Here is a 20,007-nt window from a genome sequence, read left to right as displayed (position 1 = left end):
AAATCATCAGTCATGTAAATAAATGGAATTACCCACGTAATAGCTAATCAACCTGCAACAGAAAAACCTATCATATAAATACCCTAAACCTTACCCAAATCCAAGCTACCCTCATTACAAGCAAACAGTTAATCTCAAGCCATTGGAATACTCCCATGAATATTTTACCAACAGCAACAAGCCTGGTCAATACTTTTTACTTGAAGATACAAATAAAAGTTAAATTTAAGAGCAGAGACTCTCTCTCCCTACCATTCACAGTCCGTACGATGTAGAGTCCTGTGGGCACAAAGTGCCGGTCATCTCGGCCGGTGTAGGATAGCCGCGGTATTCCCCCTGAACTCTTGATGATTTTCATCTCTAACCTAAACGTTGAGAGAAGGCAGTTGTAGAAGACTCCCCGTTTCCTCCTTTACCATCCTGTTGCACACAGTGTGCCACCTGCACACCCTCTCCAGAGTGCCACTCACAGCACTGCACATGCCAGGACAAAATCGTCACATCCCGAAGAATGCAGTCTCTTGCCTCCCCCACATGGCTAGAGAAACCAGCCAGGGCTGTCTAGATCAAGTAGCAAATCGAGCATTGCAGTGAAGGATCTGTGGTGATCTACCACGCTTAATCCAAATGAGATTCCTATTTCAGGTACGAACTCTTCATCTTTCAAGCCACTGACACTTGGGCACACAAACTCAAGTGCCGTTGCCGCTCCTACTGTCGTGAAGTGCATTGGCTACATCTACAGCATTAGAACTCAGCAGGATGATGCTGTGAGTCAGCAGCATCTCAGAAACAGCAGCCACCAGCTCCATGAGATCCAATAGCTTGTTCTCCAGGACTCCTCAAGCACAGATCAGCATATCTCTCCCATTCCTGTGCATTGGTGGCTGATAACCTCAATGGGCCCTGAAGTCTCTCATTTGTGCCGGTCACTTACCTCACAAAGATCTTCTCCATTTCCTCCAATCTGTACACTTCCTTCACACTAGAGGAAAAAAAAACAACACAAAAATGTGATTTAAAAAAAATAAATTAACTGTCCTCTTTTTCTGTCCCAGCTACAGGGAGCAGCCAAACAGTTTGTTTTGTACAGCATGAGGTGGTCAGGTATGACTGAGGTTCACCCTTCTCCTCAATCTTCTGCTCCAGTGCCTTATTTCTCCTGGCTTGAGAAAACCTGACACCTGCACGCTCATGGCTGGGTTGCTGTAAGCAGCATACAAGCATCCTTGCTGCTAAGGAAGCTGTGCGTTTTTACCTCAGGTTGAGTATACAGAAGAGCAAGAACTCTGACAATCGTGTGCTTTTGTTTTCTCATAAGGTCAATTCACCAAGGTCAGCCCCTGGCAGGTTCTGGCCCCACAGTAAAACTAAACTGCCTGAACTTCACCGTTATTATCCTCAGGGACACCACAAACTCGTTAGTTACCCTGAGGTAAAAACAGCTGCTTGCCTTTTTTTTAATCAGTAAAGATTACTTAGAGTCATCATTCTCATCATTATGTCAAACCACTTTTGTTTTTGTTGTTCTGAGACACAAAGACAATCAGAAAGTTTCAAAAGGACTACCCTCTGATCTGACACCCCAACCACCTGTTTCTCATACACTGCTACAAGCATCAGGCTTCAAAGAGCAGTTTGAACTCCTTTTCACAAGAGCAGCAAAGGACCCCTCTACAACCCATTTCTACACCTCTCCTCACTTCACCTTCAGCCCTCCCTAACATTTTGAGATCTTCCAGTTGTTCAGCTCTTTGTCTTGAGTTTAATTGAGATCTCACTCATTATTTCATTAAGCCACCAAGGACAACATCCTCCTTCCTTTCCTCCAGCTTCTCTCACAATATCACAGCACTTCTAGCTTCTGAAACAAAACCTGTTTTGTCCACAATACCTGTCTGATACCGAGCACAACGATGCTTTTATGCTCCACCACAGCAGAATTAATGAAATGGAAGGCCAGGAGGCAACCAAAGCTGAAGCCCTTTGTCAGGAACCTTCTTGGGATTGTAACTGAAGTGTTGTCCTCAGGCTAAGCATTTGGAGATTGTAAATGTTGGTCAGCACTTCATTTATCTACTAACAGTCAGCATCTCTGTACCACTGCTGACCCTTCGAGGCAGACAAGGACACAGAAGTCTTTGTAATGATTAAGCTAACTGGGTGCTAGACCTACTATAGCATGTATTTGAAATCAGCACCAGCAAATCCACCTATGATGAAACCATGACTGTCTCATATGTGAAAGGAGGGCACAACTTCTCCACTATCAACCTTTATCTTAGCTATTTAAAGGGCTTTTAGCCTTTTTCCATTGAACATAACAGAACTATGAATTTCAGCTTGAAATTTAACTCTCCTTCAGCTCCTTATCTTCATCCTCCAACACACTGAAACCAAAGCAGGCCAGGCTGAGGATACGAGGCATCACTCACCGGATGGGGTTCATATCTGGCCGGCTAGGTTTAGAAACAGCTTTGACGAACTTCTCCGCCAGCTGAATCCTGAATGAAAAAGAAAGAGAATCCAGCAATTTAGTAGAGTTTTGGCACAGCAGGTAGGTCACAGTTTCGGCAGAATATGATTAGACACTTCAGTACACGCAGACTGCCTCCACTGCTAGCCAAATGGGTACTGCACAAGACTTCTCACCCTGCCCTCCCAGTTCAGTGTCTAGTGATACTGGCTATTATCTATTAGGAATGGGTCTCCATAGCTTCTTCTACAAGCCCACACGCAGCTGAACACACTGATGTATCAGCAGGAAAGTAGGACTAGTAGAGACATCATATCCCTGAGAAGGGAAACAGAGGCTTGTTTCTTCTCCCTCAGCCAGTTATCAGTTATGCTCATTCATATTCCCAGGATGCTCAGTTTACCCAGACTGTGCCTGGCCCACCCCACACTAAGAAAGGAGCTAGACCTGCCCTCACAGACAGAGAAAGCACAGCTGAAAAAGGCTACATGCACTTCACTTCAGAGCAGGTTCGTTCACAGTTCATCTTTATAGAAGTGTTTCAGCTGAATGCACTTGTCTCCCTGCACTCAGCATTCTGCTTTTAGTGTGAACACTGTTTCCCAGTCACTCCTACTCCTGTGCAAGAAAGAAGCTTCTCCAGATCCTACGTACCTCTGGTTGAAATGCTGCTTTCGAACGTCATTGCCATTCAGCACCAAGACATCAAGGATGTGGATGGCACTGATTTTTCGCTGGGCTTTCCCCTATGGAGGGCAATACAGAGACTTACTACTCGCTGTTGCTATTTCCTTTTTGATTTATACAAGAAAGCACCTTTCCAGATATTAGAAGCACACAAATACCCTGCTGCCTATTGTAAAGTAACGTGCCATCCTCCAAGAACTGGTGTATGTCAACTACACAGTTCTGTCTCAGGGCAGGGAGAAAGGGCAGGACCACAGCTGCCATCACCATCACTAGCTGCTTTACCAGGTGCCACAGCACAAAGCCCAGTGCACTCCAGCATCCTCATCTGAGGTGCCAGAGGGCAGGCAAACTCCCAGGCAGCAATACTTTACACCGTGAATATACTGTGAGAACCTTTTCCCCCAAGGTCTGCAATCACTACTGAGCAGTTTTGTACCCAAAGAGCCACAGAACACATTAAGTCACGTTGCAATGTCATCTGCTGCTGCATGTAGGACAACAGCAGCATGTCAGGTCCAAAGAGTTTTCCAAATAATGTTAAAAGCTCATATCTCAAGCACCAGACAGAAAGAAGGAACTTAATCCAAAATAGTTTCTCTAAAGATCATATACAAAAACACTTGTACCTGGCACAAATGGAACATTTATTCTGCAGTATCTTACAAAGAATAGGCGAAACTGCTCATTATATTTGCAGCCACTTGGTAAGGGAGAGAATAGCCTCCTACCTCTCCTTTTAGTTCATGAACAATCTCCACAGAGAGAAGGGTATCTCGTGGCAGCTCAGTTTTCAAATCCAGCTTTGTCCAGCGATCTGACTGGCGACCATCCCAGGTGTAGATCTGTGATTTCTGTGTGTAGAAGACAGAGTCAGATTCAGCCAAAGCTTCACGAGGGCAGGGGCAGAGGAGGGACCTCTAACTGCAGAGCAGCCCTCAGAATCTTTTTGTCCTAGGCTGTCACAGGTAGTTTCTTTGTACGAAGTTTTAAGGAAGAACCTTAATCTCTACAGCAAAGGAACAAAAACACTGATTCTAATCTGCCAGTGACTTTTCATACCCTCACAAAGAACCAGAAATAGAACACCTTTAAAAGGACAGTGAGATAATTAGAGACACTAGTAGCAAGAGTACAGGTCTCTGTGTAAGCTGCGATTACAAAACCAGGGTTAATTAGTGTGAAAAGCAGTGAAGTCAGGAGAAAGAAACGCAAAATAACTAGCAGTCTCAGGCATTGCTGATGGCGATCCTTTCTGACCTTTGAGGACAGGAAAGGATAGGATGAAACCACGAGGCAGAATAGTAGCATTGAAATGAACCAGCAAAACTCCCGGACTGTTCTCAGCGCTTACCCCTAGCCCCAAGAGGAACTTCTGCTCACTTCCAGACACCATACACCGGTAATCTAACACTTGGCGAATTTTCTCCAGTGTACTGGAATTCAGAGGAGTGGGTTTGTAACTGAAGGTATCAATGTCTGTGCCCTAAAGAGCCAAGTATGGAAAAGGCAAATTAGACACACTACATCAACAGGTAGGTAAACGCAAATTCTACATGAAATGATAATCCAGGACTAGCTGCTTCATCTCTCAGTTCCTATAGGGAAAAGTTCTGTTTGTATGAAAGGACTCAGAACAAGCTTCTGGGTAAGGTCTCACCTGGATCAGCTCAAAGAACTTGGACTTGGGATCTGAAGATGAAGGAGCAACACGAGCCTGATCAGGAATCTGAAAACAAATCCAAACGATTGTTAATAAATGTTGTTCTTTGGCACGTTCACAGGAACTTTTCTGGTTTCAATACATGACAGAACATCCTGCCCGCTGAAACTCCTGCTCTTGGGATTCCAGTTCCTGGAGAGGTCATCTGGCAAATAAAAGGTCTCACGTGTTTTGCAAATTTAATGTAAGCGTGCCACATCTCACAGGAAACAATAGACAACTTCAGAATGTTTCAGGCTAAATCTTTGATTTCATGCATGTTTCAATGAAATACGATTTCATCGAAGACAAACAATTAGCCTGTGAAACTGACTACCATACCTATGGCCCCACTACAGTCAAAAGCTCAGAAAAGAGAAACAGCAGACTCATAAAACAAGATCTTTTGGAGAGCTCTGCTGCTTGGGAACTAAGTGATGAGTTCACTCTGTGTACAATGAAATTCTTCCCAACACAAGAAGGACGTGGAGCTGCTGGAGCGAGTGCAGAGAAGGGCCACGAAGACGATCCGAGGGCTGGAACACCTCTTCTATGAAGACAGGCTGAGAGAGTTGGGGCTGTTCAGCCCGGAGAAGAGAAGGCTCCGGGTGATCTTACTGCAGCCTTCCAGGACTTAAAGGGGGCCTACAGGAAAGCTGGAGAGGGACTTTTTACAAGGACATGTAGTGATAGGACAAGGGGCAATGGCTTTAAACTGAAAGAGGGTAGATTTAGATTGGATATAAGAAAAAAAATTTTCACTCTGAGGGTGGTGAGGCACTGGAACAGGTTGCTCACAGAAATTGTAGATGCCCCATCCCTGGAAGTGTTCAAGGCCAGGCTGGACGAGGCTTTGGGCAACCTGGTGTAGTGGAGGGTTTCCCTGCCCATGGCAGGGGGGTTGGAACTAGATGATCTTTGAGGTCCCTTCCAACCCTAACCATTCTAAGATTTTATGATTCTATGAAATAGTCTCAACTGCAGCAAAGAAGCCTGCTCAGTTAAGCCATACACATAATGAATCAGAAGCACCCTGTTTGCTTACATAAACAGCATGAAATGGTCTCTGACTTTCCCACAAGACAACATATTAAACCTCTGGCGAGAAAGTCCTATCTGTACTGCAGCTCCATTCTTGTTTCACCACAGCAAGGACACCTTCACAACCTCCCTGCTTGGCAGCTTACTTACCCCCCATAGCTGGAGACACTCCTTTCGGATTTCAGCCTGCCGTGGCTCAATCAGTGTCCTAGAGAAAGACAGCAGACAGTCAAGATGGTGAAATCTCCTTGCTCTTGCAGCATTATATACCCCAGCCCTATAAAACCTGCATCTTTCAAGTGTGTGGCTTGGGAATGACAAACATGCTGTTCCTCAACAGGTTACACAAAAGAGGATGCTGCCTTCCCTCCACACCCTCTACCCCTCTCCAGCCCCCGTGTTTAGCTTTGTTTCATGGTCTGCACTACTGATTAGCAGCCACCTCACCATCCCATGAAAGTACCAGTGGGCATCAATATTTTCAAGAAGTTATGTACTAGTATGAACTTATGCTAATCTCCAAGAACTGGGTACATAGCCGTGTTTACAAATAGCAATGGAGACCTGCTGAAGGCCACACAAAAAACAATGTCAACGTTAGAATTAATTCTTAGATAATTCCTGACTACCATTCAACTTTCAACCATGTTTTCTCTCTAAATGAGACCTGAACCAAAAAGTCATGCCAGGGAAACAGCTATACATTGCAATGGCTTAGTTTTGCACAAGAGATTCATGTCATAAGCTTTAGGTAAGTCTAGGTATGTAATCTAGATGCTTTAAATTGCCCCTGGAAAACGAAGAGCTACGAACCACACTCTACTTAGATGGTTACTGTAGAATTGAACATATCAGCTTGGAGTTACTTTTCTGCTTGCATTCCTGCTAAGAAGCAGGCTACCTAACAGCACTATTCACTTTCCTAGCTTCAAAGGCCAAGCCAAGTACCACCTCAAATCAGGAACACATTAAAGAAGATTAAATAAAGCAATTCAGTTATTGCAGTCCCCCCCCCCGAAAGCCAGAGGAATATACTCACGTGTCTTGAACAAAGGCACGAATTTTGGCTAGTGCCTTTATCTGAACTTTGCAGTGGCTGAAAGAGAGGACAAGTTTCTGTCAGGGGGCAAGTTCACCACCACCAAGATTGTTCTACTGTTCAAAACATGGAAGAGTGCTGGGACAACAAGAGGAAGCTAGTCTGATCCTCAGAGCAGTGATAGATCATTGCCAACATGATTCAAAGTGACAGGAAGACCACTGGAAAGACTAGGTAGGCAGTAGCCTCCTTTCTTTGCTACACAGTACTTGGACGTGAAACAGTCACTAACAGTATACAGCACTTCTTTCTTCACAGGGTCCCTCTGCTCTGCTAAGCCTCTCAGAGAGCAAAAGCAGAGCAGTGTAGCAGCATCAAGTAGTATGTCCGTGAGTGCAAGAAGCTACAACTGAAAGCCATGTTGGTTAACCTGCCTACAGCCAGCAGCCCTCATTGCCCATGGGCACTCACTTTTCATTGGACTGGACAATGTAATCATAGAAATCCTGGTCGCCTTTGATCACGTTCAATGGGACAACAAGATTCACATCCACATCAGAATTGCGCAGTTGGTTGAGTCTGATGTTCACCATGAAGAGATAGTCTCGCACGTCATCAATCCCAAGCTTTAATCCTTTGCATATCACGTACCTGCAGAGCAAGGCAGACAGATCATGTGGGTTCAGTTCTTCCACACAGCCAACTTTCCTGCCACGCTCCCATATATCAAGACAGTTTCTCAAATCCCAGGAATTCTTTCCTCCTGGATATCCATAGGAAGGTGCAATCTCACCTATCAAAGTCACTATACATTTTCTATGCTGGGAAACTCAACTCTATTGAAAAACCCCACAGATTTCCCTCAAGTAAGCAGATCAATTCTGCTAAACTTGACAGGTATAATGATAACATACATAATTTGCTCTAGCTTCATTGGAACCGCAGTTGTTTCAGGCCAAACAGAATTTGTTTCATGCTCAGTTCCACTGCTTTCTCTGCAGAAGGGTAATTTGGCAAATACCTTCTTTACCTTGTCAAACATCATAATTTGCTAAGCATCTGCAATGTTTCCTCCTCCAATACAGTTGCCAATTGAGGCACGTAACTGAGCTTCCACTAGACTTACCCAAGTCCACCAATAACTGCATTTAGAGGACAGGGTTTCTTTAGTAGTCCCTCATGCTCAAGAATCTCACCTCTCCGAGTTAGCAGGGCGGCTTGTCACAGGTTTAAAGATGCACACTCGCTCAAAACAGCAATACAGCAGATAAACAAGTCCCACACTGAATGGAGTAAACAGGTCAAAGGTTTTGCAGACAAAATGTCCTCCTGGAAAAGAGAGGAAGCACACTGATACCAGCAGATTATAAGGACACAAGGAGATATCAGACACCTCAATAACTTTCTCTTCTGCAGAACTGGCAAGAGTGGTTTTGTACAATTAAACAGCACCTAAAACACACTCATGATGTGGGCCAACAGGGCTCCATGAACCATCTTCCCCATATCTCTGCAGTAAAGAGAAAAGCATTTCCCTGACCAGGATCAAATCAGTATGCGTGCTGTCTCACAAGCAAACCTTCTATTCACACATCCTCGCCTTCCAGGCCCAAATTGTGCCCTATGGCATGGCGGCATGCTATGCAAAAGCCTTAAGAGAAGAGAAGCTCTGATACATGCAACAAGAAACCTCAGGCTGGAGAGGAAAACTGACAGATGTTACCTAAATAGAGTAACTTGCCAACTAGAAAGAAAAGTCTATGTCGCCCCTTGCCTTCAAACATGATTTCCAATTTCCCCACGCAAAAAGCAGTCGGTCTTACAGAGCTATTATCTACCCAGGCAAGAAAGATTTAAAGAAGGTTGCTCCTTTTACCATATCACATTTTAGATTACTGCTAAGAAGATCACTGCGTCAGGTACTTCTAAACATAGGGCACAAGATAAATGATCACATAACAAGCAGTTTTATCTGCTGCCTCAGTGCCAAATGCTAACTAAACTCAGCAGAAGAGAGGAGCCATCAAAAACAAATAGAGCTGTAACGTCCATCATTTGGCAACCATGAGGTACAGCTAAGAATGTGAGACATCATCTTGTACTGATCACAGAGATGGCAGATTTAAAGGAGAAAAGCCACAAGTTAGAGACAGGATGAACTGGATAAACACCACTCCGTTCTAACCAGTCTGCTAGAATATTCAGGAAGCAGTTTGTCCAGCTAGTGCCATAAAACTCAGATATACTGTCCAGTAATCACACTAGTGACCTTAGCCCAAGACAGCTACATAACATAACACATTGTAAGAGCTTTAGACTAATGCATTTTACCTCATGCTTTTAATTAAAAGCAAAACAGACATAGATAATCTTATTTTTCTGCCCCAGTTCTCTTAGCTTTGTGACAACCATCTCAGGATGTATGTGTACACAATTCTTTGCAACTTTGCCTCAATGCAGAGTAGACTTCATGGCATGTTAATAAAAATCGTACAGCATCCTTCTGCAATGCCAGCCACACCTTAGAGAAGGACAAAGAAGATTAATGGATAAAACATACCTGTCCGGACAATGGACAGCGCTGTAAGAAACTGGCAAAGCATGAGCTGTTTGCTCAGGATTTCTTGCAGATTCTCCTGACCCTCCACTGAGAAACCCTGCAAAGCACATACCATATGATTAGTATCTCCACAAATCTGTTGGTCAAGCAAAGGATTCTGTATAGTTAAATCATGGAATCATGATAATTTCTGTTTCTTTAAGATAAAAAACCAGGAAGTTTAATGGCAAGCCTTGAAGAATTTCACATTGTAACTATCGGCACATGTCAAATATCCTACTAAACGCAGTCTGAGGTATCAGGTTTGGTCATTAGTGCACAAAGAAAAAGAAATGGACCAACCCCATCAGCCATTAAGAAATGCACTCCCTTGTGATCAGTATTGTCCAAAACAAAATTCCGGAAAGCAGTAATGTTCTCTGGGCGAGTGATGTCTCCATCTCCATCAATACCTCCCTCTCCTAAGGGGAAAAGAAGAGACAGTTACTAACATGTTTGCGAGTACAGATAAAAGATCGGTATGTGTAGGTGATCTATTGTATTCAATGAACATTTAGTCAGAAACACAGACAACTACTTGATAGGCAAATAAGCATTAACACGTTCCCTTGCTCACCACCAAAGATGCTTGTTAATTTAGGAAAATTATTCAGATTGTGCAGTAAGGGCTAAACAAAGCCATATAATAACCATGCTCAAATGATGAGTTGTACATTAGCCTCAGCAAAAGACAAATCATTCACTGCCCTTCTCTGAGACGAGAACTGACTGCATGACAACATAATATTCTCATCCAAGCAGGAATGACACACAGCTGAACCTACTAAAAATGTGAGGTTCAATCTCACTGCATAGCTCACCTGTTAATAACATGTTTTTACAGACAACGCAAAATTATTTACATTGTGCATTAGCCACCTTCTACTAAGAATTCAAGTAATTCCAAAGAAACACAATGCTCTATTTTCAAACACAATGTAATCTGGAATTTAAAAAAGCAACCCCAAGAAAACGCTGCAAACAAGTTTATAAAGAGAGTAGGGAAAGGGAAATGGGGTTTGTGCATGAATGTTGGTACAGTTTTCCCATATGGCTCTTTAAAAAAGAGAGGCACATTGTCCCCTAGGTTGGTGTTTTAGAAAACTAATCTTAGGTGTATTCTAGAAGAACACTTACTGCACAAGTCTGACTTTGAAGAAGTCTGAACTTCTATTTGGTATTAGTCCCTATAAATCTTCTACAAATACAGCTTCTATTAACTGAACTGGAAGACTAGAAAGCAGCAAAGATCAGGATACATGATAGTGCTTTGACAACTAAATGCCTCTTCAATCATCCTGTCAGTATGTGAAGTGGCACTAGAATTTGTTACCATTCTTCACAATACAAACATCACAGCAGTATACCTTCTTCCCATCACTGGAAGAGAGTTTGTACACATCTCACTAGACTTTATAGAATAACAGACAGAATGGGATCAAGAAAATGCATCAAAGTCATTCAGCTATTCATTTCTTCAGAAGAACACCAGTTTGCAGTGAGTTATGAAGATCCAAATGCTGCAACCGTTGGAACAATGTGTTTATCTGCCACGCTGCCCTTGCCATGAACCTTCTCTTTAAGAGATCTACTCCTGAAGTGCTAACCATCCTCTAAGAGTTCATGGTCAGGTGTCAAAAGTGGCAGTCAACAAGAGTTAGAGTGGTGAAGAGGGGGAAAAAAAAAAAGAACAAAAAAAGCACAACAACAGAAAAGCAAACCCTCTTCTTTACAAGAGTCAGACTGGAGTTTCCTTTATACAGTCTGAAATAAGAAGCAGGAATACTAGCAATCCCTTCCTATTCCTAGAGGCTATGCAGATAGAGGGTTCAAAAATATCAGCAAGCTTAACTAGTGAACATCCATGAGGTGAGATGCAGCAATTGTCTGTGTATACCTGCTTAGTCTGTCTCAAAGCAAGGGAAAACATCTTAGCTTAAATCTCTTTGGATTAAGAAGCTCATTTAGTCACAGTGATTCAGATACAGCCTCTAGCCCAAATCTTTTTATTTATCTTTACTAAGAGCCCACAATCAATTATCAAAGCACAGCTAGAGAGGTCTGACATAGAAGCACATTGCCAGTCAGGCAAGTAAGGTTTCTATCTCTGGCTCTGCTAACAGATCTTTGGGCAAGTCAGGGGGCTGGAACACCTTCCCTATAAAGACAGACTGACAGAGCTGAGGTTGTTTAGTCTAGAGAAGAGAAAGCTCCAGGGAGACCTTCTAGCAGCCTTCCAGTACCTAAGGGGGCCTACAAGAATGCTGGAGGGGGACTTTTTACAAGGGTGTGTAGTGATAGAACAAGGGGTGATGGTTTTAAACTGAAAGAGAGGAAGATTTCGATTAGATACTAGGAATAAATTCCTTACTGTGAGGGTGGTGAAGCACTGGAACAGGTTGCCCAGAAAAGTTGTGGGTGACCCATCCCTGGAAGCATTCAAGGCCAGGTTGGATGGAGCTTTGAGAAACCTGATCTAGGGGAAGGTGTCCCTACCCATGGCAGGGGGGTTGGAACTAGACAATCTTTAAGGTTTATTTCAAGCCAAACCATTCTATGATAAGCCATCTCACTCACTGTGTTTCAGGCTGACATCAGTGAAGTGGGAAAAATATTGTCAAGCAACCCTAAAGCACTCTACAGTTTTCAGATAAGCGAAGCACTCAAGTATCAACTATTACAATGGACACACGTTCCCAGGGCGGACTGGAAGTAAGTGCAGAAATGTGACTTTATATGTAAGCTCACCAATCTCAATCCATTTCTCAGATTACAGCCCTCTTCTACCTTGCAAAATGGTTCCCTATAAACAGGCTTCTCTCAGATCCCCATGCTGGTATGAACACCAGCTCCGCTCCCATGGCAAAGGCTGCAGCATAAGCAAAAATATCAGATAACACTCACACATGCACTACATACCATAATAAGGTTCAAAGAGCTCACTGGAAGCGGAATAGAAGTCCTCTAGTTTAAAATCATTTGGTCCTTTCAAGGTCATGCCAAATCCTTTCGCATGCCACTTTCGCCTCCATAAGACATACTCAGAGAAGCCTCCAGGACCAGCACACACATCAGCGAAGTAGAGCAGCTCTGCATCTCGCTCCTTTATCAAGGGCCTCTGCAAAAGGAAACTGAGGAAATTCTACTGACCCAGTAACAGCTCCCATCAGTCAAACCAGATACACCATAAACTGCACTACTCAGTCAGAAGTCTCTTTCAAGCACTTGTTTTCCCAGCTAGCATTCTAAGGATTCTCCTTCCTCCCCACCTTCTCCATTGTCTGAGAAAGCACTGCTGTTTAAATAGAGGCCCTCACCCCATGGAAGTCCTTAGGGTTTGTAAACATGTAGTCAAAGACATGGTCCATATTTGCCATCTTCATTGCAGCCCTGTGAACACATAAATAGGGACCTATTAAGTTTCAACCTTGGCTCCCAAGTCTGAAAGTGGACATAAATGGGAAAGGGGCTACACTACCAGAAGTTCTGCAAACCTGTTCAGGAAAAAAACTCCACGGATCATCTCATAGGGGTTGGACCTTGTTCGGGCTCGACGCATTTCTTCTCCATCCAGCTCATCAAATACACTCTGCACAAACAGAAACAAAATTGAGATGGACCAGGCACAGGCTTGAGGGATAGGTAGGCATGAGCATTTCCTATCCTCATGCTTCTCTCTCCTTAAGACAGCCAATTCCATGTAGGGTTTGGTTCACCAATACAGAAAGTTTTTATGTCACACAATGATATTCACTCTTCTTCTAAGCCACTTCAGTTCTTAAGCAAATTTAGTGACACTGAAGAATTCTGTACCAATAGCTCCAGAGCCTGATATTGTGGTTAGCCACCTTAAAAGCAGTCCCAGCCTAAGGTATTTCTCTTACACATACACACACTCACACCCTACTGCAATGTACAAGCACATGATAAAATCTAGGAGGCACAAGAAAAGAAAAAGGAACTTATTTCCTTAGCTCATTCAAGTCTTTCAGTCTTTCAGAGAGATTGTTTTCATTCAACTCTTTGAAGGCTGAAGTGCAAAACAGGTTACTGAGACAGTAACAACCAGGATGCTAGGTCATATCAGTGGCATGGAGGTGAAAGGGGACATTCTGAGCTCTTGTCAATCACGTTAATAAACTACTTAATCCTCTTCAATTATTTATTTCACTTGCTTCCCCAAAACTTCAGTTCCTCTTTAAAGAAGGAGACTCACCTTGCACTGCAGGACATTACGTAAAAGCTCTTCACTACAGAACTCTGTTTCATCTTCAATCACCATCTTCCTCTGGAGCAGGACAAGAACACAGATAACAATGAGCAAACATGGTATCAGCGATTTCAGAATGTAACGTGCCCCAGTAATGGAAGAAGGCTGCCAACCACATACTAGCTGTATCAGCAAAAAGCATAACCAGCAGGCTGAGGAATTATTCTGCCCTGTTAGGCGTCTTGAGATCACAAGTGGAATACTGCATCCAGTTTGGCATTCCCCAGCACAAGACATACTGGAGTCAGCCCAGCAAAAGGGCCACCGAGATGACAAGAGTGCAGAAGCATCTGGTGTATGAGGAAAGACTGAAAGAACCATTTGTCCAGAATAGAGAAAGGGAGATTCTATTGCTGTCTACAAGTACCTAATGGCAGGAAATAGAGAAGATTGATCTAGACTCTTAGAGGTGGAGAGCGACAGGACAAGAAACAACGGACACAAGCTGAAACACAAAAATGCCAATGAGCCATATGGAAATTTTCTTTTGACAACTGGGTTATAAAACACTGAAACAGGTGCCTGAGCAGGTTGTGACATCTCCATCCTTGGAGATACTCAAAATTCAATCAAACAAGGCCTTGAGCAACCTGATCTAGTTAGATCTGCCTTAAGCAGAAAGCTGCACTAGCAATCTCCAGAGGTTCCCTCCAGCCTCGGTTATTCTGTAACTCTTTGACCAGGCAATTGTTTCAGGCCGAGTATTCCTGCATCATTTTAGGCTGGTAAGTGCTGAGATCTAAAAAATTACCTTCCCCACAGTCATCCACTCCTTCAGCTCCTGGGCATCAGGGATTTCCGTGGTACACTCAAGGCACCAATCCACTTCCTCGTAGGCACTGGGCTGCAAACATAAGACATAGGAAGAGCCAAAGATGTTTTTACTAGCAAAATATAACAAGTAATTGCTCCCCAAAAGTTTGCCTCCCAACCCTAGCATAAGGGGTTATGCAATGACTTTAGGGCCAACCACAGAGTTTTTTTTCTCCTAGTCTAACACGTCTTATTTGTTTGGATTTGAAATTTTTAAAAAAGGAAAAAAGAAAAGCGAAAACAAAACAAAAAACAACTCCAACACAAAAAAACCCACACCACTTTGTTCTCATTAGAGTCTGATAAATAATCACGACAAAGCAGAAGCCTAGTACTCTCAAGGTACATTTTAGAGACACTGCAAAAGAGACAGTTGCCAAAAAGTCACACTTCCTGATGGTGATTTACACGACCTTTCTCCCAGTTCCAGACCTTGACAAGCTTGAGAGTGGGCCTGTGCAAACCTCATGAAGTTTAACAAGACCAAGTGCAAGGTCCTGCACATGGGTCGGGGCAATCCCAAGCACAAGTACAGGCTGGGCGGAGAATGGATTGAGAGCAGCCCTGAGGAGAAGGACTTGGGAGTGCTGGTGGATGAGAAGCTCAACATGAGCTGGCAATGTGCGCTGGCAGCCCAGAAAGCCAACCGTGTCCTAGGCTGCATCCAAAGAAGTGTGGCCAGCAGGTTGAGGGAGGTGATTCTGCCCCTCTCCTCTGCTCTCATGAGACCCTACCTGGAACATTGCCTTCAGCTCTTGAGTCCCCAGCATAACAAGGACATGGAGCTGTTGGAGTGGGTCCAGAGGAGGGCCACAAAGATGATCCGAGGGCTGGAGCACCTCTCCTATGAAGACAGGCTGAGACAGTTGGGATTGTTCAGCCTGGAGAAGGGAAGGCTCCGGGAAGACCTTCTAGCAGCCTTCCAGTACTTAAAGGGGGCCTACAAGAAAGCTGGAGAGGGACTTTCCACAAGGGCGTGTAGTGATAGGGCAAGGGGCAATGGCTTTAAACTGAAAGGGGAGATTTTTATTAGATCCGAGGAAGAAATTCTTCGCTCTGAGGGTGGTGAGGCACTGGAAGAGGTTGCCCAGAGAAGTTGTGGATGGCCCATCCCTGGACATGTTCAAGGCCAGGTTGGATGAGGCTTTGAGCAACCTGATCTAGGGGAAGGTGTCCCTACCCATGGCAGGGATGTTGGAACTAGATGATCTCTAAGGTCCCTTCCAATCCAAACTATTCTATGATTCTACGATTCTTTCTGAAAGGCTCCCTCATTCCATAGCTTAATTCAGGTTTCAAACAATTTTTATAATCTTGGAAAGGAACTGTTTTAGCAGTTAAGATCAAAATGATGCAACTCTCCCACAAAGAGAGGCTGCTAAGATCTGCTAACCTTCTTTTATTTATTATAGTAGTAATACCCACAAAGGTTAATCACACACAAGACTTAACTGCTGTGAGCTATAGAAACACACTGGAGAATAAGACCTAAACCAATGAGCCTACAGAACAGGTCTGAGATTCCTGGCTCTCAAGGAATAACCTCTGATACTATTTTCAACTGCTGAAAACAATTCAAAGACTGGAGAGCAAAGTACTATAACATGAATCATACATGACTTGACAAGCGCTGCTGCCCTTGACTCACAATGGCTGGGACCTTCTGGCTTACTCTTCAGTAGCCAGATCCCTAGGATGCAGTGTTGTGGTTTGTTGGTTTTTTTTAAATACAAACATAGAACAGCTATTTCGCACCAAATAATATGAAAACTGGGCTTTGCTTTCCTGACGACATCTATTTCTATTTCCCAGTGTTATTCCCTGTTGAAGAGTCTGATATGAGACAGGAATAGAACATCTGAGCATTTTATTTGGGACTATTAAACTCATCTAGAAATTGCTTTTAAAAAAAAAAAGTCACCCATACAGACATGAAAAATTATATACAAAATAAAAATGGTAAACCCAAAAAAGCTTGATAACAACTTGCAATCGCATTCACTGCTGCAAACTCAGAAACAAATCCTACACACCACAGCTACAATCCATCTGAAACTAATTTCATGCCAGAAGATTAATACATGTGAGAGAAAACAAGTTTTGCCATGCTGTTCTGGGACAAATTAAGGCCTGGGTCTACCCAGCAGAGCCACTTAATGGTAGGCAGTTGTATCCAACAACACTAAACATCATTCCCAGAGGGCAAATCCTGAACACAACAGAAAAGGGATTAAAAATGGCAAGTACTTACCTCTGGCTCATCCTGCCAATCAATATTGAGCTCCCCATCAAATCCTTTGAGGGTTAGCCCAAAGCCTCTCCTTCCCTTCTGATTGGAGGCCTCAACAATATCCTTCCTGCCTTGGCCATATTTTCCCAGACCTTCTCCTTCCCGGAAGCCCATCTTGGCCTATAAAGAACGCAAAGGGAGCACACTGAGGCAAGTGGACTTAAGTTTATGTACTACTACTGGGGTCAAAGACTAGCAGGGAAAACGACCCATCACCCTGAAGTGACTTGAAGGCATCAAGCATTTTTAATCTCAGTTGTGGCTTTCAGGACTTCATACTGAGTTCACTTCACTGAGGCAGGACACAAAAAAAAACAACGGATCTGAAGAATGATGTTTGAGATGACAGTGAATTACAAAAGGTTCAGTAATGCAGGAACAGCCTGCTCAAAGGGAGAAGTAGCGAGGAGCCCGGAGCCATTCATCACAGCGTTCAGTAAGCGTGGAAGGTTCATAAAACAAAAGATGCTGGCACAGGAAAAAATTCATGTTGCGACAATATTCTTTGTTGTGAACATGCACTCACATACATTTCGAGCATCAGTTAAAACCTCACCTAAAGCTCAGAGGAGGCAAGACACACTGCTCCTGAAACACGTTCCCATCTCTTAGGTTAAAAGAAATATGTTCATTAACTGCTACTTTTTTCAGGCTTTTCTCTTCATAAATTTTAGCAACAAGAGAACAACAACAAAAAGTATGAATGCAGTCAATTTCACTCCCTCCAGTATGCGTCTACAAGATAATAAGTAAATAAAAGACTTAAGAATTCAGCTTCATTTTGAATGAACCTTATCCATATATTCCTGCCTGTGAGAGGCAACAAAAACATTGTTTCTTACCAATCTGCATGACCCACAACAGACGAACATCTGACAGGTTTTATACAAAGGTGCACGTTGGTTTTCCATTGCCTTTGCTACCTGGCTCTGAATCAGACCTTGAAATACGTACACCAACTCGGACAGCCACCGAGCCTCCTATACACCGCTTTTCTGAGTACAGAATTTTGAACACCTAGTAATCAAGGACTATTTTCCTTTTATTTACCTAATGCTAACAAATCATTCAACCAGATTTCACATCAATCTTTATATTCAAATTTATGAGGCCTTACAAACAAAAGCCTCCCCCATACAGCTGTAAAAGCTCCTATATTGTGACAACTGAAAACACACATCTAACTGGCTCAGGAGAGAACTCTCCAAGTGAAAGACAGTCTTGTGCTACAATCAGCAAACTGCAGCCCGGTACCAAAAATGCACGTGGACAGATTCTGAATGATCAGCAGCAGGATTTATCTACAAAAGCACAATCAGCAACTATCAGCGTCTGGATCCCATTGAGTTTTGAATTTGGCAAGAGCTGAAAGTTCTTTTTTCATGTAAAGGTATGATCCTGCTGGTCAGCAGCATTCCTCCTCCCTGAGAGGCAGTATCTCCACTGTTCCCACTCCTAGTAGCAGCTAGAACTTCCCAGCTTCTAGCAGAAGACTGAACTTCTAACTTGGCAAAGGCAGATATAAGCTGGCCTACCACCATGGAAAGATTGCTGATCCCTGCTCCTGCAAGTACAGCACCAGCAGAGGACAAAACGAGACGCGTGTTTGGTCCCTCATTGAATCTTAAAACTTCCTGTCACATTTTGAGTAAGACCCAACTACACATCTCATCATCTGTGCTGTCCTGGGCAACAACATTGTCGTTTCTCTGTTATCAAGACTGGAAATTGTTTCAGGATTATGAGATACTCACAATAACACAGCCATGAAGTTTGTTGCTACACTTACTTCCTGATGTATGCACCAAAAAAGACTCCTCTTCTCTACAGCCTACTATTGCTTTTGAAGTCAGGAACAAGTTGTTGAATTTGGGACTACCATGAGACAGAGACAGTCAACCATTTTATTAGAACTTCCTAAAAGTACTTTCTGCCCTACACTAACACTGTGCAATCAAGGGGCTGGCAATCAACTTCAAAGTTTAGTTGTCACGGTTGCTGGTGTTCACAACTCCCTGCCTTTCCCAGAAATTTCTGGCCCTACGTAAAGTGGAGCAACACTGCTTGAAAGAAAAATAAATACTTTAATAATTAAGGTAATAATTCTTCAAGGGTATGCCAGCCAGGCTCCAAGACCAAACAAATTAATGTCACTCATAGAATATGTTAAGGCCTTACTTACAAGGCATTTAACTCAAGCATTGCAAAAAAACATACGGTAGGACTCTCTTTTCAAGCTCAGCAAGATGCCTGACCCAGAGATCCTTCCCCTCACATTCACCTCCCTGCTCCTAGGCCTTGAATGTGAATCAACTTTCTTTAACAGATTCCCTTCAACCAAGCTTTCTCAGCTTCCCCCAGTTACTCAGTAATTGGCTCAAAGAAGCAGGGAACCCTGCTACAAGGAGGATCAGAATTAGAACCAAAATCTCTTAAAACACACTGGTCTTTCCACTTTGCACTCATCAGGTCTTAATAGTTTGGTCCAAAACTATTTTGACCTACCATGAGTTTTTGGGAGACACTGTTATACATTGAGTAACGAGATGAAGTACCCTCCACAAGAGAGTCTTGTTTGAACTCATCGTTGAAGACTGGTCTTTTTTCATCGCTCTCGCTGTCAGACCCACTGCTGCTACTGGAAGACTCTGAAAACAACAAATAAGTGAGAAAAGTGAGTATGAAAATAAAACGGAAGAAAGACACCTCAGACATCACATTAAGAACTACATAGTGTGACTCATTAAATCCTCTTAACATATATAGAGAGAGGACACTTCAGTATCTCAAATAGGCCACAGAAAGCACGCAGGTGTAATATAAAATAACCCATGGAACTAACACCTGGTTATCTGCCCCTTTCTCTCTGGATGTACACAACCTCTCTGAGCCAATGGATCCCAGGCCAGGCAAAGGAAGGGCCAGGCAAACCCCATTACAGCAGCAGAGGAGGCCACAGCTTGACCACAATAGTACACTGTGGTGTGCCTGACCTTTGCAATGATCCTGAGGTGCTGAGAAAGTCCACAGAGATTCTCTCCCAAGAATAACGACTACTGACACCTTAATAAAACATATTGGATTTTCCTC

General features: G+C 43.3%; 1 protein-coding gene across 2 annotated transcripts in view; it reads right to left on the bottom strand.

Moving 5' to 3' along the window:
• Positions 1-20,007, bottom strand: part of CMTR1 (cap methyltransferase 1) — a 28,509-nt gene that overhangs the window by 3,707 nt on the left and 4,795 nt on the right. For both annotated transcript variants that reach the window (XM_086631668.1, XM_009990792.2), the window contains 20 exons: positions 19,423-19,565; positions 16,879-17,037; positions 14,566-14,658; positions 13,761-13,832; positions 13,039-13,133; positions 12,862-12,934; positions 12,464-12,662; positions 9,848-9,966; positions 9,506-9,602; positions 8,142-8,274; positions 7,417-7,596; positions 6,946-7,002; positions 6,057-6,114; positions 4,824-4,892; positions 4,518-4,649; positions 3,895-4,017; positions 3,131-3,222; positions 2,436-2,504; positions 938-985; positions 253-365 (listed from right to left, as the gene is read on the bottom strand). In XM_086631668.1, coding sequence (XP_086487794.1) covers positions 253-365; positions 938-985; positions 2,436-2,504; positions 3,131-3,222; positions 3,895-4,017; positions 4,518-4,649; positions 4,824-4,892; positions 6,057-6,114; positions 6,946-7,002; positions 7,417-7,596; positions 8,142-8,274; positions 9,506-9,602; positions 9,848-9,966; positions 12,464-12,662; positions 12,862-12,934; positions 13,039-13,133; positions 13,761-13,832; positions 14,566-14,658; positions 16,879-17,037; positions 19,423-19,565 — 2,124 coding nt within the window. The remainder of the gene's footprint in view (positions 1-252; positions 366-937; positions 986-2,435; positions 2,505-3,130; positions 3,223-3,894; positions 4,018-4,517; positions 4,650-4,823; positions 4,893-6,056; positions 6,115-6,945; positions 7,003-7,416; positions 7,597-8,141; positions 8,275-9,505; positions 9,603-9,847; positions 9,967-12,463; positions 12,663-12,861; positions 12,935-13,038; positions 13,134-13,760; positions 13,833-14,565; positions 14,659-16,878; positions 17,038-19,422; positions 19,566-20,007) is intronic.

This window comes from Tauraco erythrolophus, chromosome 2, assembly GCF_009769465.1.
Source record: "Tauraco erythrolophus isolate bTauEry1 chromosome 2, bTauEry1.pri, whole genome shotgun sequence".
Taxonomy (NCBI): domain Eukaryota; kingdom Metazoa; phylum Chordata; class Aves; order Musophagiformes; family Musophagidae; genus Tauraco; species Tauraco erythrolophus.
The sequence above is the reverse complement of the archived record's forward strand: the minus strand, read 5'-3'. Positions and strand labels throughout refer to the sequence as shown.